This window comes from Megascapheus bottae, chromosome 2 (genome assembly GCF_031878675.1).
Source record: "Megascapheus bottae isolate mThoBot1 chromosome 2, mThoBot2.hap1, whole genome shotgun sequence".
Lineage (NCBI taxonomy): Eukaryota > Metazoa > Chordata > Mammalia > Rodentia > Geomyidae > Megascapheus > Megascapheus bottae.
In genome coordinates this window covers 47,721,210-47,741,562 of record NC_143510.1, presented here as the reverse complement: position 1 = coordinate 47,741,562, position 20,353 = coordinate 47,721,210, and the positions used below count along the sequence as shown (strand labels likewise).

General features: G+C 44.1%; 1 protein-coding gene across 2 annotated transcripts in view; it reads right to left on the bottom strand.

The window, feature by feature from the left end:
* Nucleotides 1-18,012, bottom strand: part of Dip2b (DIP2 acetate--CoA ligase B (putative)) — a 230,636-nt gene extending 212,624 nt beyond the window's left edge. For both annotated transcript variants that reach the window (XM_090325667.1, XM_090325674.1), the window contains exon 1: nt 17,879-18,012. In XM_090325667.1, the coding sequence (XP_090181793.1) occupies nt 17,879-17,978 (100 nt within the window). In that variant the 5' untranslated portion in view covers nt 17,979-18,012. The remainder of the gene's footprint in view (nt 1-17,878) is intronic.
* Nucleotides 18,013-20,353: the final 2,341 nt, after the last annotated feature.

The window sequence follows — 20,353 nt, the reverse complement described above, 5'->3', positions numbered from 1 at the left end:
CTACTTCTGTGGTACATAAAGAAACTTGACGTTCACAACAGAATGCCAACCTGACTAAATGGACATTTTCAGATTTTTGGTGGATATGTGTAATTACAATAAATTTGATGTCAAAACATTATCTTGGACATGAGTAGTCAAACAAGCACCTGTGAGGCGTGCTGGAGAACCTGAGAGACAAATGTCCTGTGTCCACCTGAACACATTACTGATGCCCATGAAGAACTTTGGAATTCACCACATTGTTTGCATATGCTAGAATAAATTGACCAAAGGTCTGACTTAGTTCAGCAAACCCAATATGTACCATATGGCTGAATATTTCATTTCTCTGGTTTCCCAGCATGTTGCAAAAGATATGATATAGCTAAGAAAGAATGTTGGAAAAGCTAGAGTGTAAAATATTTAGTTTTATTCCAGCTAGAGCCAGTTAAACCAATATGAAGGTTGTTGACAATGTCTACTCTACAGAAAATCTATCTAAGCAATTTATGTCTGAGACCAGACCTTTGTGCATGATAGATACAATGGTTAAATTAGAAAGAAAAGGAATCTACAGGAAGGTAAAGTACAAAGAACAACAAAAGTGAGAATTTCCCTCTGCAGAGGGCATGTTATGGCTGCAGCTCTCATGCCAGGAGGCCTCGAGCTGTGAGTGCCAACAGTATTTACATGGTAAATACCATCTGTACTGAATAAGCACAGCATCTAGGCAGGCTGATGAAATGGAAAGTTGTCACACATCATCCAATAGCAAAAAAAAAATCACAAATAGGATCAGAGGGCACATAAATAGGTGAAGGAAGGTGGGGGGTGGGGGGTGGGGGGTGGGGAAGACACAGAAATTACCCAGAGCCTTTTGTATTTCTGTGGCTAGCTTCCACAAGGTCCCTTTAGCTTACTGAAATGACCCTGGGACAAATACTGAATCTTCAAAGCTGCCACCACCTAGGGAAAACAATTAGAATATCTTCCCTGCAATGCCCATTCATTCACTTGAACACTATTGAAGGTATATTCTACACCTGAAAGAAGGCAGAGAACAAGATAGCAAACTCTCTGTACTCATACTAATATTTTAGTTGGAAATTTTAATAATGAGCAAATAAATACATGACAAGATTATTTCAAATGGTAGCATTAATTAGAACTTTAAAGCAGAATAGAAAAGTCTGAGATGGAGAATGAGGGGAGAAATTTCTAATTTAAACTTGAGGACCAGAGAAGGAATCTCTGAGAATTAACTTTAAGCTGGCCAAGCACAGATCTTGGGGCAAAACATTGCAGCAGAAGAAAGCCAAGAGCAACCACAGCCTGGTAACATCAAGAAAAAGCATGCCTCACTACTCTATTTTGTCTAAATATTATACTTCCCTGACTACTTTAAATTGTTACCATAACCCTGTCCCAATATTCTCTATTCCTCTATGCTTTTTTCCTCCACTGAAAGAGATACATTGTTTTCTGTCCATATTCCTACAGGCTATAAGTCTTCTATGGGGCTATCATTTGCACTCAATAAATACCAGCGAAACAAATAAAAGAACTGGAGCCAGGCACTGGAGGTTCATGCTGGCAATCATAGCTACTCAGTAGGCTGATTCCTGAGGATGAAGATTCAAAGCAGACCAGGCAGGAAAGTCTGTAAGACTCTTATCTCCAAAAAGCTGAAAGTGGAACAGTGGCTCAAATGGTAGAGTGCTATCTTTGAGCAAAAGAAGCTCAGGAACAACACTTAGGCCCCAAGTCAACCCCCAGGTCCAACACACACAAAGGAAGAGGGAGAGGAAAGGAGAGGGGGGGCAGGGAGAAAGAGAGGAAGGGGAGGGGGAGAGGGAGGGGAGGGAGTGGGAGAGAGAAGGAGAGGGAGAGGGAGGAAGAGGGAGAAGGCTAAGAGTTTGGCCTAGTGATAAAGTGCTTGCCTAACATATATGAAGCCCTAGGTTCAATTCCTTGGTACCACAAACACAGGAAAAGCTGGAAATGGCACTGTGGCTCAAGTGGCAGAGCACTAGCCTCAGCAAAAAGTGTCCAAGGGCAGTGCCAGGGAACTGAGTTCAACTCTTGGGACTGGCAAAAAAAAAAAAAAGGAAGGAAAAGAGAAAGGAAGAAAATGAGTCCGTAGTGTGGGAGAAAGCATGTACTGCCCAGGCCTCCTAGGCCATGCTAAAAGGTCTGGGTCTTATTAACAAAACAGGTAAACAACACAATCTGCTTTGCAATTTAAATGGTTTTCCAGCTATTTTATGGAAAACTGGTTCAAGAAACAAGCACAGTTATCAGGTAAGGCATTCCAGAAGCAAAAGACAAAGTAACATAGCAAGGTGGTGATTAACTGCAATTACTGATGGGCAGAAGTAGACTTAGGATACATTCTCAAGGCAGCCTGCGATGCACTGACATGTAGAGGGAGATTTAAGAAATCTTAAGTAATCCTAGTTACTGAAGAGACTAACATCTGAGGACCACAGTTCAAAGCCAACCCAAACAAAAGTCCATGATACTCTCATTTCCAATTAACCACCAAAAGACCAGAAGTAGATCTGTGCTTCAAGGGATAGGGTACAAGCCTTGATCAAAAAAGCTCAGAGACAGTGCCCAGGCCCCAAATTCAAGGACTAGGACTAGGACCAGACCAAAAAATAAAAAAAAGCTGGGCATGGTGGCTCATGCCTGTATTCTAGTTACTCAGGAGGCTGAGATCTGAGGATCCCAGTTCAAAGCCATTCCAGGCACTAAAAGCTGTGAGACTCATGTCCAATTAACCACCAAAAAACCAGAAGTGGTGCTGTAGCTCAAGGGGTAGGGTGGAGCCCAGGCTCAGAGTTCCAGTCCCATTACTGACAAAAAAAAAAAAAAAAAAAAAAAACAAGAGCCCTTTAAATACTTTTCCCTTGTCAGCTATAATGTTAAGCTTTGCCTATCTGAAAGGCATTGAAAAACAGTGCAAGGAAAAAAAAAAAAAAACATATCTGGACCTACGCAGCTACTCTTGGAAGAATAAAGTCAAGAAATTCAAGGTTTTCTTTGTGTGTGTTTGTGTGTGTGTGTGTGTGTGTGTGTGTGTGTGTGTGTGTGTGTGTGTGTGTGTCTCAGTACTAGGGCTTGAACTAAGGGCCTGGTCACTGTCTCTTAACTTTTTCACTCAAGGATGGCACTTTACCTTTTTTTTTTATTATTGTAATTAGTGAAAGGGTTACATGATATTTGCCAGATAGAAGGTGCATTAATTCACATACATTGATACCCTTTCACATGTCTTGGTACCCATTTCCCTCCCCCGGCACTTTACCATTTAAACCACACCTTCACTTCCTGCTTCAATTAAGAGTTTCATGGACTTGGGGCTGGGAGTTTGGCCTAGTGGCAGAGTGCTTGCTTACCATGCACGAAGACCCAGGTTCGATTCCTCAGTATCACATAAACAGAAAAAGCTAGAAGTGGCACTGTTGCTCAAATGGTAAAGTGCTAGCTTTTTCTTTCTTTCTTTTTTTTTTTGTCGTCAGTCCTGGGCCTTCAACTCAGGGCCTGAGCACTGTTCCTGGGCTTTCTCAAGGCTAAAGCCCTACTGTATGAGCCGCAGTACCACTTCTGGCTTTTTTCTATGTATGTGGTACCGACAAATCAAACCCAGGTCTTCATGCACCTTAGGCAAGCACTCTATCACTAGGCCAAACTCCCAGTTCCTAGAGTGCTAGTCTTGAGCAAAAGAATCCTAGGAACAGTGCCAAGGTCCTGAGTTCAAGCATCAGGACTGGCAAATTGAAAAAAAAAAAATCATTCCTCATTTCAAACTATCAGAAAGATAGCTGATCCAGGGATACCGAACCATTTTTCTGCCAAGGGCCCTTTGGATATTTACAACATCACTCACAGGCCATATACAACATTATCAATACAGAAAACAGCCCACAGGTAGCCAAGAATTTTATCAGTATATGTCTATTTTAGTGACATTTTGTCTCAGTCTTATCAGAAACATAGTGAACTCATAAAAATAATCGTTTCCTTTTGTTCTATTCTTTTCAGCCCAGGAAAACTTTCTTCTATTATTTGTCCTTCTAAATTTCTGTTGTTGTCATTGGTCATAAAGTTTGAACTCTAAGCCTGGGTGCTGTCCCTGAGCTCTTCAGCTCAAGGCTATAGTCCTACCTCTGGAGCCACAGCACCACTTCCGGTTTTCTGGTGGCTAATTAGAGATAAGAGTTTCATGGACTTTAGGCTTTGAACTGTACTCCTCAGATCTCAGCCTTCTGAGTAGCTAAGAGTACAGGCATGAGCCACTGCACCCAGCTCTAAATTGTTTTTTAAGTGCTACAGGGGCTTGAACTCAGGGCCTTCTGGCTCCCTCTTACTTGGCTTGCTTACTTGGCTAGCATGTGTGCCACACTTTCCTCCTAAAAGTCTTGCTAATTTTTTAACAAGTTTTGGGGGTTTTTTTCCACGTCCTGGGCCTGAGCATTGTCCTTGGACTTTCCCAAGGCTAGAGCTCTACTACTTGAGCCACAGGACCACTTCCGGCTTTTTCTATATATGTATGTGGATTCGAATCACTAGGCCAAACTCCCGGCCCACATCTTCCATTCCTTTTATCGATCTTCCATTCTTTAACTTTACTCTCATGAGCTCTCATTCAATCTCTTGGTATTTTTGCCACAAACTAAAATGAGTTTACCTGAACTGAGTTTCAAAGACAGTAGTAGAGATGTGGTCACATGCTAGCTTCCCAAAATTATTTAAAATGTGATTGTTTCACTGCTATTTTGTTACCCTAATACAAAATAAAAGCACTTCCTAGCGCCCTGGAGGGTCATGCCTGCAAACCTAGCTACTCAAGAGGCTGAGGATAATAAGGGTTCAAAGCTAGCCTAGGCAGCAAAATCCATGGGACACTTATCTCCAATTAATCACCCAAAACCTGGAAGTGGCACTGTGGCTCAAAGTGAGCACAAAAGTCAGGGATTGCAGTCAGGCCCTGAGATCAAGCCCCAAAATCAACAAAGAAAGAAAGAAGGAAGGAAAAAACAAAGGAAGGGAGGGAGGAAAGAAAAGCACTTCTAAGTGCTCTAAAGACAAACACTGAAAATTCTCAAAACCTATGTATTCAGAAATTATGAGGTAGTACATCATAGACATTTCTTATCCTTTTTCTCTGCCCCTCCCCCTCTTCCCTTCTTATCCCTTCAAGTGATCTTTAAAAAGCAGATGTATTCCACACATCTTTACTGATACCGATAGCAACTTCTAATTTCTAAAATGTGAAAGACATTGTCATTACATTTATGAAATCTAAGCTGGGCACCAGTGGATTAGTTACTGTTAAAAATGCTGAGGTTTGAATTTTGGTATAATTTTTCCTGTAATTCTAGCTACTCAGGAGACAAGAGTTGAGGACTGCGGTTCAAAACCAGCCTGGGTATGAAACTCCCTGACACTCATATCTCCAATTAACACCGGAAGTGGTGCTGGGGCTCAAAGTGGTAGAGTGTTGGCCTTGAGCTGAAGAGCTCAGAGACAGTGCTGAGACCCAGAGTTCAAGCCTCATGACCAACAACAGCCAAAAAAAAGAAATCTGAAGTCTAGGGTCAGGAATATGGTCTAGCAGTAGATTGCTTGCCTAGCATTCATAAAGCCCTAGATTTGTTTCCTTGGTAATACATACACAGAAAAAGCCAGAAATGGTGCTGTGGCTCAAGTGGTAGAGCGCTAGCCTTGGGGCTTAAAGACAGTGCCTGGGCCCTGAGTTCAAGCCCCAGGACTGGCAAAAGAGAGTGAGAAAAAATAAGAAATCTGAAGTCTGAGGAGGGAGACAAATCCAGGTATAGTGGCTCCCACCTGTAATCCTAGCATGTTAGGAGGGTGGGGTAGGATTGAGTTTGAGGCCAGACTGATCAATAGTAAGCTCCAGCCCAGCCTGGGCTACAAATTAACATCCTGTCTCAAAAAAGGTAAACTAAATAAAAGATAAACACAGGAGGTTAAAAGAAAGAGACATAAATGAAACAAGTAGAGGTGAATTAAGTGTTAAACTATGTTGCTGAATACAATGGTCTAAAAATAGAAGAGATTACTATGGACTAATGCAGTCAGCTGGTTTCATAATAGAGTGGATAGAGCAAGGCCTGGAAACTAGGAATAGGATGTTACCAAGAGAAAAGTCGGTCCTGACCCAGAGACCACTCACGGCAAAGACAACAATATAGGACAGGACTTTCAGGTAAAAGGGAAAAAAAATTCTGAGAAATAGAAAAGTGTCAGTGTCCGATACTAGAAATAAATAAAAAAGGACAGATTCTAGATTTGTTTGCTCTCTTGTTGAACTGGGAAAAAAAAAAAACATTAAGTTAAAAGATTCCATATGCTGCCCTCAAGCAGCTTACCATGAGGGATGAATATGTTTTTGCAAATGATAATTTTATAGCTTTAAGACAATTTGAAAAATAACCATATTAGGGTAACAATAGAGACTGGAGCTCAACCAACCAACAAATAAAGGTTTATTGTATGTAAGTGCGTGTGTGTGTGTGTGTGTGTGTGTGTGTGTGTGTGTGTGTGTCCTGGGACTTGAACTAAGGGCCTGGGCACTCTCCTTGAACACTTTTTGCTTAAGGCTAGTGCTCTACCACTTGGGTCACACGCCACTTCTAGTTTTTCTGTGTATGTGGTATGGAGGAATGGAATCCGGGGCCCCACTTATGGTTTTTCTGGTGGTTAATCGTAGGTAAGAGTCTCATGGGCTCTGGGCTGACTTTGAACACTGATCCTCATATCTCAGCCTCCTGAGTAGCTAGGATTACAGGATTGAGCCACTATCACCTGGCTGAGACTTTTTTAAAGATCAGCACCATAAAATGCATTCATGCCAGGCTATGATGCCCCATTTTTGAAGGCAAAGCCCCCATGAATTGGATTAGTGCCCTTTTAAAACAGGCTTAAGGGAGCTGGGAGTTTGGCCTCATGGTAGAGTGCTTGCCTAGATACACAAAGACCTGTGCTGGATTCCTCGGTACCACATACATAGAAGGGGCCGGGAGTTTGGCTTAGTGGTAGAGTGCTTGCCTAGCATGAACGAAGACCCAGGTTTGATTCCCCGGTACCACATACATATAAAAAAGCAGGAAGTGGTGCTGAGGCTCAAGTGGTAGAGCCCTAGCCTTGAGAAAGCCCAAGGACAGTGTTTGGGCCCTGAGCTCAAGCCCAGGACTAGCAAAAAGAAAAAGAATAAGATGAAAGTGGTTCTGTGGCCCAAGTGGTAGAGCCCTAGCCTTGAGAAAAACCAAGAACAGTGCTCAGGCCCTGAGTTCAAGCCCCAGGACCTGGGGTATGGGGGGTGGGGGGGGGGAACAGGCTTAATGGGGAACCTGCTTAACACTTCTAGCCTCTGAGGATGAAGCATCTTTAAAGCAGAGAGCATGTCCTGACCAGACACTAAATATTCTGGCACCTAGATCTTGTCCTTCCTAGTCTCTAAATTGTAAGTGATAATAAATTGTAACCAATAAAGTTTTTTTTCTTTTCTTTTTTTAATGTGTTAGTACAGGGACTTAAATTGAGGGCCTGGGTCCTGTCCCTTAGCTTTTTCACTCTACCACTTGAGGAGTGGTGGCTCAAGTTGTAGAACACTAGCCTTAAGCACAAAGATTCTCAGGACCAGCACCCATACTTGAGTTCAAGCCCCACAACAGAAAGAAAAGAGAAGAAAAGAAAGAGGGGGTAGAGGGAGAGAAAGAAAAGAGATAGAGAGGGAGAGAGGGGGGAGGAGGGAGGGAGGGAGGGAGGGAGGAGGAGGGGGAGAGAGAGAGAGAGAGAGAGAGAGAGAGAGAGAGAGAAAGAGGGGGGAAGGGGAGGGGAGAGAAAGAATAGGGGGAGAGAGGGAATAGGGGGAGAGGGGGAGAGGGATGGGGCAGAAAGCATAGCATAATGGTAAGAATGCTTGCCTAGCACACATGGAGCTCTGGGTTCGATTCCTCAGTAACACATACACAGAAAAGGCCAGAAGTGGTGTTGTGGCTCAAGTGGTAGATCATTACCCTTGAGAATGCCCAAGGACAGTGCTCAAGCCCTGAGTTCAAGCCCCAAGACTGCCAAAAATAAGAAGGCAGGCAGGCAGGCAGGCAATGCAGTCTGCATCTTTTAGGCCCTTAGGAGGGAGCAATTGCCAGCATATGAAAACAAGCAGACATGCATGGAAAGACTGTGGGGAGGTTTAGTTCCCTGCTACCACCACCTTCTGATGAAACTGCAGCAAATTTTTAGGCTGAAGAAAAAGGGCAAGAGCCAAATGTTAAGTGATACACTAAAGATAAAAGATAATAACAGGGCCGAGAGTTTGGCCTAGTGGTTAAAGTGCTTGCCTAGCATGCATGAAGACCCGGGTTCGATTCCTCGGTACCACATACATAGAAAAAAGCCGGAAGTGGTGCTGAGGCTCAAGTGGTAGAGCTCTAGCCTTGAGAAAGTCCAAGGACAGTGCTCAGGCCCTGAGCTCAAGCCCAGGACTGGCAAAAAAAAAAAAAAAAAAAAGATAATAACAAACAAATACTAAAAATGAATGAATAGTTCAATCAATAGAGGTGGATTCAAAACTCCCAGAAAAGGAGGAGGGCTAACAATGAGAAGGAGTTACCTCTTAGAATAGGAGGGACAGTTCTTCCTCTGGGAACTAAGAGAACAAGTGGGAACTAATATAAACTGACAAAGCACAGGGTGTTTGGCTTTTCCTTACAAGCTAGTAAGGTAATAAAACAGAACTGGGTCTTAAACTGTCCTCCATAAATCTCTTTAAGAAATAGTTAAAGCTGCATACCCACCACCCAAAAGATAACAAATTCACATTCAAAATTGTGCATGCAATTTCAGAGTTTTGCAATTCAATGAAGCCATATCCAAAGAGAATGTTACCTGTGACATTACAGAAGTCCAATCAAACCACTTTCCCAAATCTGCCCTGTTCATGAAAGACCATCCACACCCTAAAAGCATCTTGTTCACCAGGGACATGAAAACCTATCACTTAACAATCAATAACAATAATGTAGTATTTGATGTGCATGAAAGCAGTAACTGACCTTCAGTAAATAATATAGGCGATCAACCCTACTTTTAGGAGACTCAGAATTTAAAGACAATGAGTGGCAGTCTTAGGTTTAGCAAAGGCTTTAAAGAGAAGTAGTACTTGTAAAAGACAATGAATCAGCCTAGAGGTAAAATAAATGAATACTATAATCAGGCTAGCGGGCAGGAAGGTACAGGATGAAAAAAACAGAAATGAAACAAACAAAAACTGGTAGCAAATCAATGCTAAAGAAAGAAGAAAACTGAGGAGGAAGTAAAAGGATGTGTTTTTTAAGTATAAATGGGGGACTAAGAAGGAGTCAATGACTATTTGAAGGTTCTGAACATCCACACATGCTTTTTCATAGCTTGTTAATGCTTAAATCTCAGAAACCATACATAACCTGTCAGAGCCACTTGCCTAAGCTGACAGACTTAGAAATGTGCACGTGCCAGATGTTCATATTAAATAAGCCAACCTCTCTTTTCCGCTTCAGTCAACGGCTTGCAGTGACCCAACACATGCTGGAGTGAGGAAGTAGGCTGCTGGTGGAGGGAGGCCCTACTGTTAAGGATACATATCCACAAATTGATTCCATTCATCACTCCACATACAACCTGACTCTAATGTAGCACAAGACATTAGAAACAGCTAAGTCCCTTGGCATCCCTGCATTATCAGCTCATTCTATACCTCTATTCCTCCATGAGACTCTAATGAGCATTTCATTTTGTAAGGATAGAAATGAAAACAGGAGGGTGAAGCTGTACAGCACAAGGTCACAGAGCCAATAATCCTACAGCCAGGACTTGGACCAACGCCCACTGGGTGCCAAAACGCTATTCTCAAATCATTCTGGACCCCACCTTGTACCAAAATCAAGTTCTCAAGACAGAGACATCATTTTTCAAGTCAAAACAAATGGAACAAAGAAAAAATTCTCAAAATTTAAAAATAAACAGATGCTAAGGCAGAAGGAATGCAAGTTTGAAGCCAGCCTGGATTACATAGTGAGACGTGACAAAAGTGTCTTAAAAAAAGAAAAGCAGAAGGAAGGAAAAGAGAAAGGGAAGGAAGGAGGAGGGAAGAAAGGGAACTATTTAAAAGAAAAGTAGAAGTTTAAATAAAGTTTAAATAAAAATCAATTTAAGTAATCAAAAAATCATATGTCTGGCAAAATAATATAAGTGAAAAGTACTATAACGCTTAAGGCAAGAATAGCACAGCAGCCAGGAGTTTGGCCTAGTAGTAAGAGTGCTTGCCTAGCATGCACAAAGATCTGGGTTCGATTCCTCCATACCACATGCATAGAAAAAAAGCCAGAAATGGTGCTGTGGGTCAAGTGGCAGAGCTCCAGCCTTGAGAAAAAAGCCCAAGAACAGTGCTCAGGCCAAGTTCAAGCCCCAGGACAGGCCAAAAAAAAAAAAAAAAGAAAAGAAAGAAAAAAAAGAATACCACAGTGGTCAGGGCTAGGGTATAATAAGTAGTTCTGGAGGGCCAGGAGTTTAGCCTAATGGTAGAGTGCCTAGCAAGCACCAAGACCCAGGTTCGAGTCCTAAGTACCACATATATAGAAAAAAGCCCGAAGTGGTGCTGTGGCTCAAGTGGTACAGCTCTAGCCCTGAGAAAGCCCAAGGCCCTGTACAAGCCCTAGGACAGACGGATGGATGGACGGACGGACAGACGGACGGACGGATGAAAGAGAGAGAAAGAGAGAGAGAGAAAGAGAGAAACAGAAAGAGAAAGAAAGAGAAAGAAAGAAAGAAAGAAAGAAAGAAAGAAAGAAAGAAAGAAAAGTTCTGTTGGACTCTGGTGGCTTATGCATATAATTCTAGTTACTCAGGAGTCTGAGATCTGAAGATCATAGTTCAAAGCCAGCATGGCAGAAAAGTCTATCTCCAGTAAACCAAAACCTAGAATTGGTACTATGGTTCCAGTGGTAGCTTGAGCAAAAAGCAATCAGGGACAGTGCCCAGGTCCTAAGTTCAAACTCCAAGAATGGCCAAAAAAAAAAAAAGTGGTTCTGTAGTTGAGGTCTAAAAGAATTGTGAGAGGCTGGGAATGTGACTTTGCGGTAGAGTGCTTTTCTAGCGTGCATGAAGCCCTGGGTTCGATTCCTCAGTACCACATAACCAGAAAAATCCCGAAGTGGTACTGTGGGTGAAGTAGTAAAGAGTGCCAGCCTTGAGAAAGCTCAAAGACAGTGCTCAGGCCCTAAGTTCAAACCCCAGGACTAGCAAAAAAGAAAAAAAGAATTTGTATTGAGTAGGCAAGGAAGTATTTCAGAATATTCTCAAATTAATTACAGGAGAGAGAACTGTGATAATTACAACACCAACATAGGGTGAGGAATCATTAAGCCAATCACCTGAACGTTCAACCATTAGTGCTAGGGCTTCCCTAGGCTAGGAAAGAAAGTAGCAACCAAAAGCTGGGCCAAGAATGACAGGTTAATGATTTATCTTATGACAAAACCCAGCTCAGTGCTGTTGTAGTATCAAAACAACCTTGGTTTTTTGAAATACACACACCAGAACCATAATGTTCAAACAAATGTTAGTTATTCTTTTTAGTAGAGTGAACCACACTTCCCTGAATCTGTCACTTCTTTTCTCAAACTGCCCAGTTTATAATTGCTCTTGGGAGGGAATGGGGGGAAGAGTCAGTCCTGGGGCTTGACCTCTTGGCCAGGCCACTGTCCATGAGCCCTTCAGCACAAGGCTACCAACCTACCCCTTGAGCCACAGCACCAATTCCAGTTTTCTAGTGGTTAAATGGAGATAAGAGTCTCACAGACTTTAGTGCCTGGGCTGGCTTTCAACTGCAATCCTCAGATCTCAGCATCCTGAGATCTCTGGCTTCACAATTCTTTTTTTTTAATATTTTTAATTATAATATAATCCTTCTATTAATTACATTCACCAGATAGAAGGTGCATTAGTTCACAAACATTGATACCCTTTCTCATATTTTGGTCCCCATTTCCTTCCCCGTAACTGGCTTCACAATTCTTAAAGATAAATGCCAACACAGGGTAAAGAAAGGAAGACACATGCAAGTTTCTAGATGCATATCCATGAGAAAATGCCCATTTTCTAATTAGTTAAAAATCTATATGCAGGGTACTGGTGGCTCATGCCTGTAATCAAAGCTACTGAGAAGGTGAAAACTGAGAATCACAATTTGAAGCCGGCCTGGGCAGGTATATAAGACTCACACCCCCAATTAATTACCATAAAACCAGAAGTAGAAATGTAGCTCAAGTGATAGAGTACTGGCCTTGACCAAAAAAAATCTCAGGGCCGGCACCCAAGCCCTAAATTCAAACCCTAGGACTGAAACAAAAAAGTAATTAATTAAGTATAAAGCTACAGGACTGTGGGCCAGGAGTTTGGACTAGTGGTAGAATGCTTGCCTAGCATGCATGAAGACCCAGGTTTGATTCCTCAGAACCAGATACATAGGAAAAAAAAAAAAAAAAACCAAAAGCCGGGGGCTGGGAGTTTGGCCTAGTGGTTAAAGTGCTTGCCTAGCATGCACAAAGACCCAGGTTCGATTCCTTGGTACCACTTACATACAAAAAAGCCGGAAGTGGTGCTGAGGCTTAAGTGGTAGAGGTCTAGCCTTGAGAAAAATCCAAGGACAGTGCTCAGGCCCTGAGCTTAAGCCCAGTACTGGCAAAAAAAAAAAAAAAAGAAAAAAAAAAGCCGGAAGTGGCACTAAGGCTCAAATGGTAGAGCCTTGAGAAAGTCCAAGGACAGTGCTCAGATCCTGGGCTCAAGCCCAGGACTGGCAAAAAATATAAATAAATAAATAAATAAAGCCACAGGACTGAGTACAATTAAGTAATGGCAGGCATACCTAGCAAGCAGCTAAATAAATGTACATTCTAGCCTTCCTTAATACCTCTACCATCAGGTATTACACCTGGTTAAATGTAGTGTGTGATATAGTACACACTACAAAGTCATAATTAAGCTATGTATTTTGGCAGAAAGGACCATGCTTCCCATTATAAAGAAGGGGTTTATAGGTTTTCTGTTGACTTAAATCTAACTGCCAACCATCTACCAGTGTACCATCTACCAGTGTGTACCATCTACCAGTGTGCGTGCATTTTCTTCTCTTCCAAACCTTTTCCCCGCTCCCAAAGAAAATACATAGAACTGCAAGGAAACAGCCTTCTCTTGTCCTTCAAGGTAGACCTGCCACAAAAGGGCTGGGGTGTGGTTCAAGCAGTAGAGCACTGCCTAGCAAGCAAAGGCCCTACGTTAAAACCCAGAACTCCCCTCACCCTCAAAACCATATCAATATAGAATGAAACATGCAGAGAAAAGGAGTCTGTGACTGCATTTGTTGTTGTATTCAGAGAAGTGTTCCAACAAGAAAGGGAAACACCCTTCTGGTAAATGTTATTTGTCTTAATTATCTTTCCAGTTATCATTTTTGAACGATTCAAGGATGGAGATTCTTGGAGCTTCTGAAATGCAGAAGTGTGGAATAAACATCCTTCCTCCCTTCACACTGTGTCTGAACTGCACAGGCTAAATCACAGCCCTCTCTACTAACCGCGCAATCTAAGCTTATATTTATAGTTCTCCGCTGTTCCTTTTTCACAACAAAGTGAACGGCTTCCTCTTTTCTTAGAAGGCAGCCTTGTACAGGGTAGTCTGAGCCTTTTTTTGTTGATATTTTAAAAGTGATTTTTCTACAGGCTCAGACCTCCCTGAAAGCTGACGTGGCTTTCTCTGTATCCGCTTACCTCTGTATACCTTGTACGTAGTAACTACAAAATATTTGTCAGCTTAACTCCTCACTGAGGCAGGAAGATTGCAAATTCAGCCCAACATGAGCTACATAGCAAGGCCCTACCTCAGAAAAATAAAACACTGTATGCAAACATGATGGATTTCAGTAATTGAACCAAAAGGACTATTCCTTTTGGTAGCATTTCCTTAGAACAGAAAAAGAAAAATAGTTAATACCCTGTGTAGTAACAGCTCAGATATTTAAATCATACATGACAACTAGCACTTATTAGGTGTGCAACTATTAGACAAAAGGGTTAACCTTTCTGGGTACAAGTTTTTCCTGTTAAACCAACAGGGTTGGGAAAGAAGTAATTAATATGTACACTACTTAATGGCAAAGCTCAGTGGAATTTGAATGACAAGGTATAAGAAAACCATCACTCGCAGGGCATTAGTGGTTTACACCTGTAAACCTAATGATTTGGGAGGCTGAGATATGAGAATCATAGTTCAAAGCCAGCTTGAGTACAAAAGTCTCCAATTAACCACCACAAAACCAGAAGTGGTGCTGTGGCTCAATGTAGTAGAGTGCTAGCCTTAAGCTAAAGAACTTAGGGACAGTGCATAGGCCCAGAGTTCAAGCCCCATGACAGAAAGGAAGGAAGGAAGGAAGGAGGGAGGGAGGGAGGGAGGGAGGGAAGGAGGCAGGCAGGCAGGGAAGGCAGGCAGGCAGGCAGACAGGCAGGGAAGACAGGCAGGGAAGGCAGGCAGGGAAGGCAGGCAGGGAAGGCAGGCAGGGAAGGCAGGCAGGGAAGGCAGGCAGGGAAGGCAGGCCGGCCATTACTCAAATCACTGTATTACTGAACAGATTTGAACAAATAATTCTTGTGTTACACTATGTGCATACTTGACTACATGACGTGAATAAAGTTCAGATAAAAGATTGTCAGCTATACGATAATAACAATATACATACAGAACATCAAAAAATTCAATCATAGTTCTGTGTACAGAAACCTATCTATTCAATTTACTGGTTGAAAACCTTGTGACTGTGAATAAACTAGATTTCTAGGTGATTCTCCAGACAGTTTCAGGCTGTTCTTTTTACTTCAGGTTTTAACCCCCAAGTCGATGGTGACCTGCCTGAGGCACCAGACATATCACAAGGTTCTGTGATGTTCTCTGCAGCAAACAGCCTAGAGGAAGCACCAACCTGCATTTCAGCACAGAACCGGCTGACCAAAGCCTGCAGCAGAAAAACACAGACATACACAAAAACTATTTAACAGTGTAAGGCTCAAAAGAGCAGGAATCTTAAAAAAAAAAAGAACAGAAAAATACACAAATGTCAGCAGGCATGAGAAACACACAATGACAAGCATCTCTTAAAAAAAAGGGGGGGTGGGGATGGGGCGGGAGTTTGGCCTAGTGGTAGAGTGCCTTGCACGAAGACCCAGGTTCAATTCCTTGGTACCACACACACAGAAAAGTGGTGTGGTGACTCAGTAGAATTCTAGCCTTGAAGAAAGCCCAAGGACAGTGCTCAGGCCCTGAACTCAAGCCCAGTACTAGCAAAAAAAAAAAAAAAAAAGGCAAAGGCAAAGGCAAAGCACTGTTTCCAAGCCGTAATTATGGAAAAAAAATGCTGAACAAAATTTAGTTTAAAATATGCTACAAATAGCACAAAAAAAACACGACAGATTTATGCCTATGGATTGTTTTAATTTCACCTGAATTCCTAGTATCTTCCTAACTTTCCACATCTCTTGTACTTTAAGCAAGTGAAAAACAGAAGGCCAATATGCTGATGTTATAGGCTCAAGGTTTTTCAACTGTTTGGTTTTGTTTTTTCTTCCCTCCACAAACTAAAAGAATCAAATAGGGCTGGGAGTTTGGCCTAGTGGTTAAAGTGCTTGCCTAGCATGCATGAAGACCCGGGTTCGATTCCTCAGTACCACATACATAGAAAAAAGCCGGAAGTGGTGCTGAGGCTCAAGTGGTAGAGCTCTAGCCTTGAGAAAGTCCAAGGACAGTGCTCAGGCCCTGAGCTCAAGCCCAGGACTGGCAAAAAAAATAAAAAATAAAAGAATCAAATACACTATTACAAAGTATAAATCCATAAGAAACAAATCCAATTTAAGTAATGTGCCAACCAAAAGAATCCTGCCCAGGAAAACAATCATGAACTTGTCCTTAAAATGTTTAAGCCTTGGCAGTAACTGTAGGAGTTTCACACCTTTCTGATGCAAAGGTGATCTAATCAGTCATGGGTGCTAGAAACAGTTCCTCAGAATGCTTCTAGAGATATCTAGAAATATGCAGAGCTGTAAACAATAATCAGCTGGAAGGAGACACACCAGAAATAAGCAGCTCCCAGGATTTCCCTTTCCATGTGAAAGCAATCAACTTCTATTTTTAATCTCCCTGTGATGCAAACATCCAGGCAAACCTCTCTCATCTGGCTAATCAAAACTAGCTGATTTGTTACTACAAAATAAGTGTTGTAAAATATTTAAATGAAAGTAAGCACAGATTCAATGGCAATGCTTCAGGAGAATGAGACTTCTGGAACCGTGTAGCAATCCAAAAGCCCTTTAATTTGAGAGGACTAAGGAAAACTTATTAGAGAAATTTAATTTAAACAAATTAAAGCTCAGTCACTCGTCTACTTCAAGAGGGTCCTGCTAGTAAATAATTCAATTGAAAGTATTACTGGGTAGACAAACCCAAAGGATTCCTATCTTCCTAAAACCTAAACACTTCCCAAATGATTAATTGAAAAATAATATGATAGTAATTAAGTGCAAGCAAAAGCAGCACCTCCCAGAATTTGGGAAAGTCTAAAAGGGTTATTAAAAATAATTATTTCCTTCAATGCCTGAACGGATTTAGAACACTCAGATCTACTTCTGTTTGTTCTCACTATGTGAAGACTTTTTGAAAGGAGAGAGGAAAACCCCATAAGACCTTGATAAGTAAACAAAAAGTCTGAACTTTACTGGGAACTTGTCACATTCTTTTTCTCCCATCAACTGCTTTAATCCACTTGAATGAAGTTGTAGAGGGCTTTTGGCAAAAAACTCCAGAATATGTAACTCTGGAGACACTACCAGAGTACTGATATGAAGCCTGGAGAAAATGCTACTTTTGTCTCAGAAGCGGCCTGTGACAAAAACAGGAACTTTACAGAGAGAGCTGATCACAACGGCACAACAAGCCTGATCACATGCACACAACGAAGACTGTGTTTCTTTCATTGTTGTCCAAGGCACTTTTCTAATAATAGTGGCTTGATTTATTCCATTCTTGTAATTCGGGATGGGGGTGCGGTGGGGAATTCTCCCTATCCATTGTCAAAAGAAAGAAGGGCGCCTGGCCAGGATTTGCATGTAACCGAGAGGACCTCTCCCTCCACTCCCCACCCCCTTCAGAAGACTCCAAAAGGTGATCAGATGCGGAAAATTCGGCCAAAATGAAGGCACCAGGAAAAAAGCCTCAATCACAAAGGTAGTCTTCCCTGGATTAGGGCCACCGTTTCCGACTTGCCTAGGACCCTCCACGGCTCCTCCACTCCTGTCACTGATGAGGTACCTCGCATTGTTAAAAGGAGGAAATGCTGCTGCGGCTTTTCTGGGTGCCCCTCTCTCTTGGAAGGGAGAAGAGAAGGCTGGATCTAGGCGTGGGGCCCTCCAGGAAAAAAAAAAAAGGCAAAGGAGCCAGGTGTCAGCGGCTCTCCTCAGCCACCCGGCTCGCGCAGACGCCCGGACAGAAGCCGGAGGGCGCAGCTTTGTCTGGGGACGGGGAAGACAGTGCAGCGGCCAGCCAGGGCCGACCTCTCCCCCAAGCCCTGCTTAGCCCCCTCCGAGGGAAAACAATGAAGCCACGGGAAACGCTCGGCGGGTGGAGAGAGGACGGCGCCCAGCCAGGCCAGAGCTCGGGCGCCCGCGCCTTGGAGGCTCGGCGGCCACGACCCCGGCGCGGAGCTGCCCCGGCCACCCGCCCCCACCACCGCGGATCCCCGGGGTTCCCCGACCCCACTGGCCGGTGCCTCTCCTCGTCCCGCTCCTACCCTCCGAGAGCTCCAGCTCCAGCTCCGCCAGCTGCGCCCGCACTTCGGGCGGCAGCGCGGCCACCGCCGCCGGCGACGGCTCCAGGCCTCGCTCCGCCATCCCGGCTTCGCCAGCTGCACTCCGGAAGACGAGAGAAGGGGAAGAGGGGGCCGCAGGAGGGACAGACTGACGCGGGCCCACACCCCGGTTACAGGATCCGGCTTCGGCCGCCGAGCGCCGCCAGCGCTGCCGCTGCCGCCGCCATGAGTGAACGTCACGTGACGCTTGAGATCCCGCCCCCGGGCCCGACAGACGCCCCGCCCAGGAGTGCGAAGGACGCGCGGGTCTGTGGCGCCCTCTATAGGCCATGTCTGGGAGCGACGGCCCTGAGTCCTGGCTGAACTCTGAGCTCCCGGTGCGCTCTAACCTCACTATCTTTTACGAAATTAGCACGTACTTTTTCCCCCCCAGGCCTGGGCTTGAGCTCAGGGCCTGAGCACTGTCCTTGGACTTTCTCAAGGTTAGATCTCTACCACTTGAGCCTCAGCACCACTTCCAGCTTTTTTCTATGTATGTGGTACCGACGAATTGAACCTCGGTCTTGGTGCATGCTAGGCAAGCACTCTACCACTAGGCCAAACTCCCAGCCCTTTTTAAAAAAATTAAAAGTATTTCCGAGCCGGGAGTTTGGCCTAGTGGTAGAGTGCTTGCCTAGCATGCACGAAGACCCGGATTTGGTCCCTTGGTACCACATACATAGGAAAAAAAAAGCCGGAAGTGGTGCTGAGGCTCAAGTGGTAGAGCTCTAGCCTTGAGAAAGCCCAAGGACAGTAGCGCTGAGCTCAAGCCCAGGACTGGCATTTCCATTAAAAAAAATAAAAAGGAATGTGACATCATTGCTAATTGTAGGGTAGATTTTTTTCAAATTTCCTTCTAAAGGAAACAGTGTGGGGGCCCAACTACTCAGTATTTTTCTTCAAACACAGCCCCAGTAAAAAAAGGTGAGACTCATCTCCAATTAACCACCAAAAAACTACAAGTGGAACTGTGGTTCAAATGGTAAAGACCTGCCTTGAGCTCAGGAACAGTGCCAAACTCCAGTAACCACACACACATATGCACATATGCTGAAAGGAGATTCTATGGGAAAATATATACATCCTTCCATTTTTTTTTTTTTTTTTGGCCCCTTTCTCTTTCTGGCCCCGCTCGCTCCGGCCCGGCTAGGCCCTCTTTCTAGCTCCCGCCCCGCTCGCTCCGGCCCCGCTCGCTCCGGCCCCGCTCGCTCCGGCCCCGCTCGCTCCGGCCTGGCTAGGCCCCCTTTCTAGCTCAGGCTCCGCTCACTCCGGCCCCGCTCGCTCCGGCCCTGCTCGCTCCGGCCTGGCTAGGCCCCCTTTCTAGCTCAGGCCCCGCTCGCTCCGGCCCCGCTTGCTTCCGCCTGGCTCGCTCCAGCTTGCTCTTGGCCCCGCTCGCTCCGGCCCGGCCAGCTCTCGCTTGCTCCTGGCTCTGCTCGCTCCGGCCCCGCTCGCTCCGGCCACCACTCGGTTGGGCTCTGTTCACTTCAGCTCGGCTCGCTTCTTTCGCTCTCTGTCGCCGTCGCTGTCTCTGCCACTTTTCCGGTTTGGTTGTGTCTCGTCTCTGCCACTTCCGGCTTGGTTGTGTATGTGGGATACCGAGGAATCGAACCCGGGTCTTTGTGCATGCTAGTCAAGCACTTTAACCGCTAGGCCAAACTCCCGGGCCCCACATCCTTCCATTTATATGAACACTAGTTCTTTTTATAACCTAGGCTGGCCTCAAACTCATGATCCTTCTGAGAGCTGGGATTACATATGGTATGCATTTTGTTTGGGGGGCTTGTTTTTGTTTTGTTGTGTTTTGATATAGCATCTAAGTATGTAGCCCAGGCTAACTTCTAACTTATCCTCCTGCCTTAGCTACCCAAGTGCTTAGCAGGAATGCACTACGGCCTTTTACAGGTTAGGATTTTGTTTGTTACTTTTCCAGTGTTTTGTGCTGTTAGCTTTTTTGCTCATGCTGGCATAGTACATGTGACCATACTTTCACTTCTAGCTTTTGGCTGATAATAATTAGAAATAAGATCCTGGGCTGGAGCTGGGGCGTTTGGCCCGGTGAACTAGTGTTTGCCCTAGCATGAACGAACACCCAGGTTCAATTCCTCAGTACCACATCCCCAGGACTGGTAAAATACACACACACACACACTCCTGCGTTGGCTTTGAACAATGATCCTCAGGTCCTGAATCCCAAGGATTACAGGCATAAAGCCACCAGCAAGTGGTTGAAACTTTATTATTATTATTTTTTGTTTTGTTTTGCTAGTCCTGGGCTGAAGCTCAGAACCTGAGCACTGTCCTTGGACTTTCTCAAGGCTAGAGCTCTACCACTTGACCCTCAGCACTTTTTTTTTTCTATGTATGTGGTACTGAGGAATCAAACCCGGGTCTTAGTGCATGCTGGGCAAACACTCTACC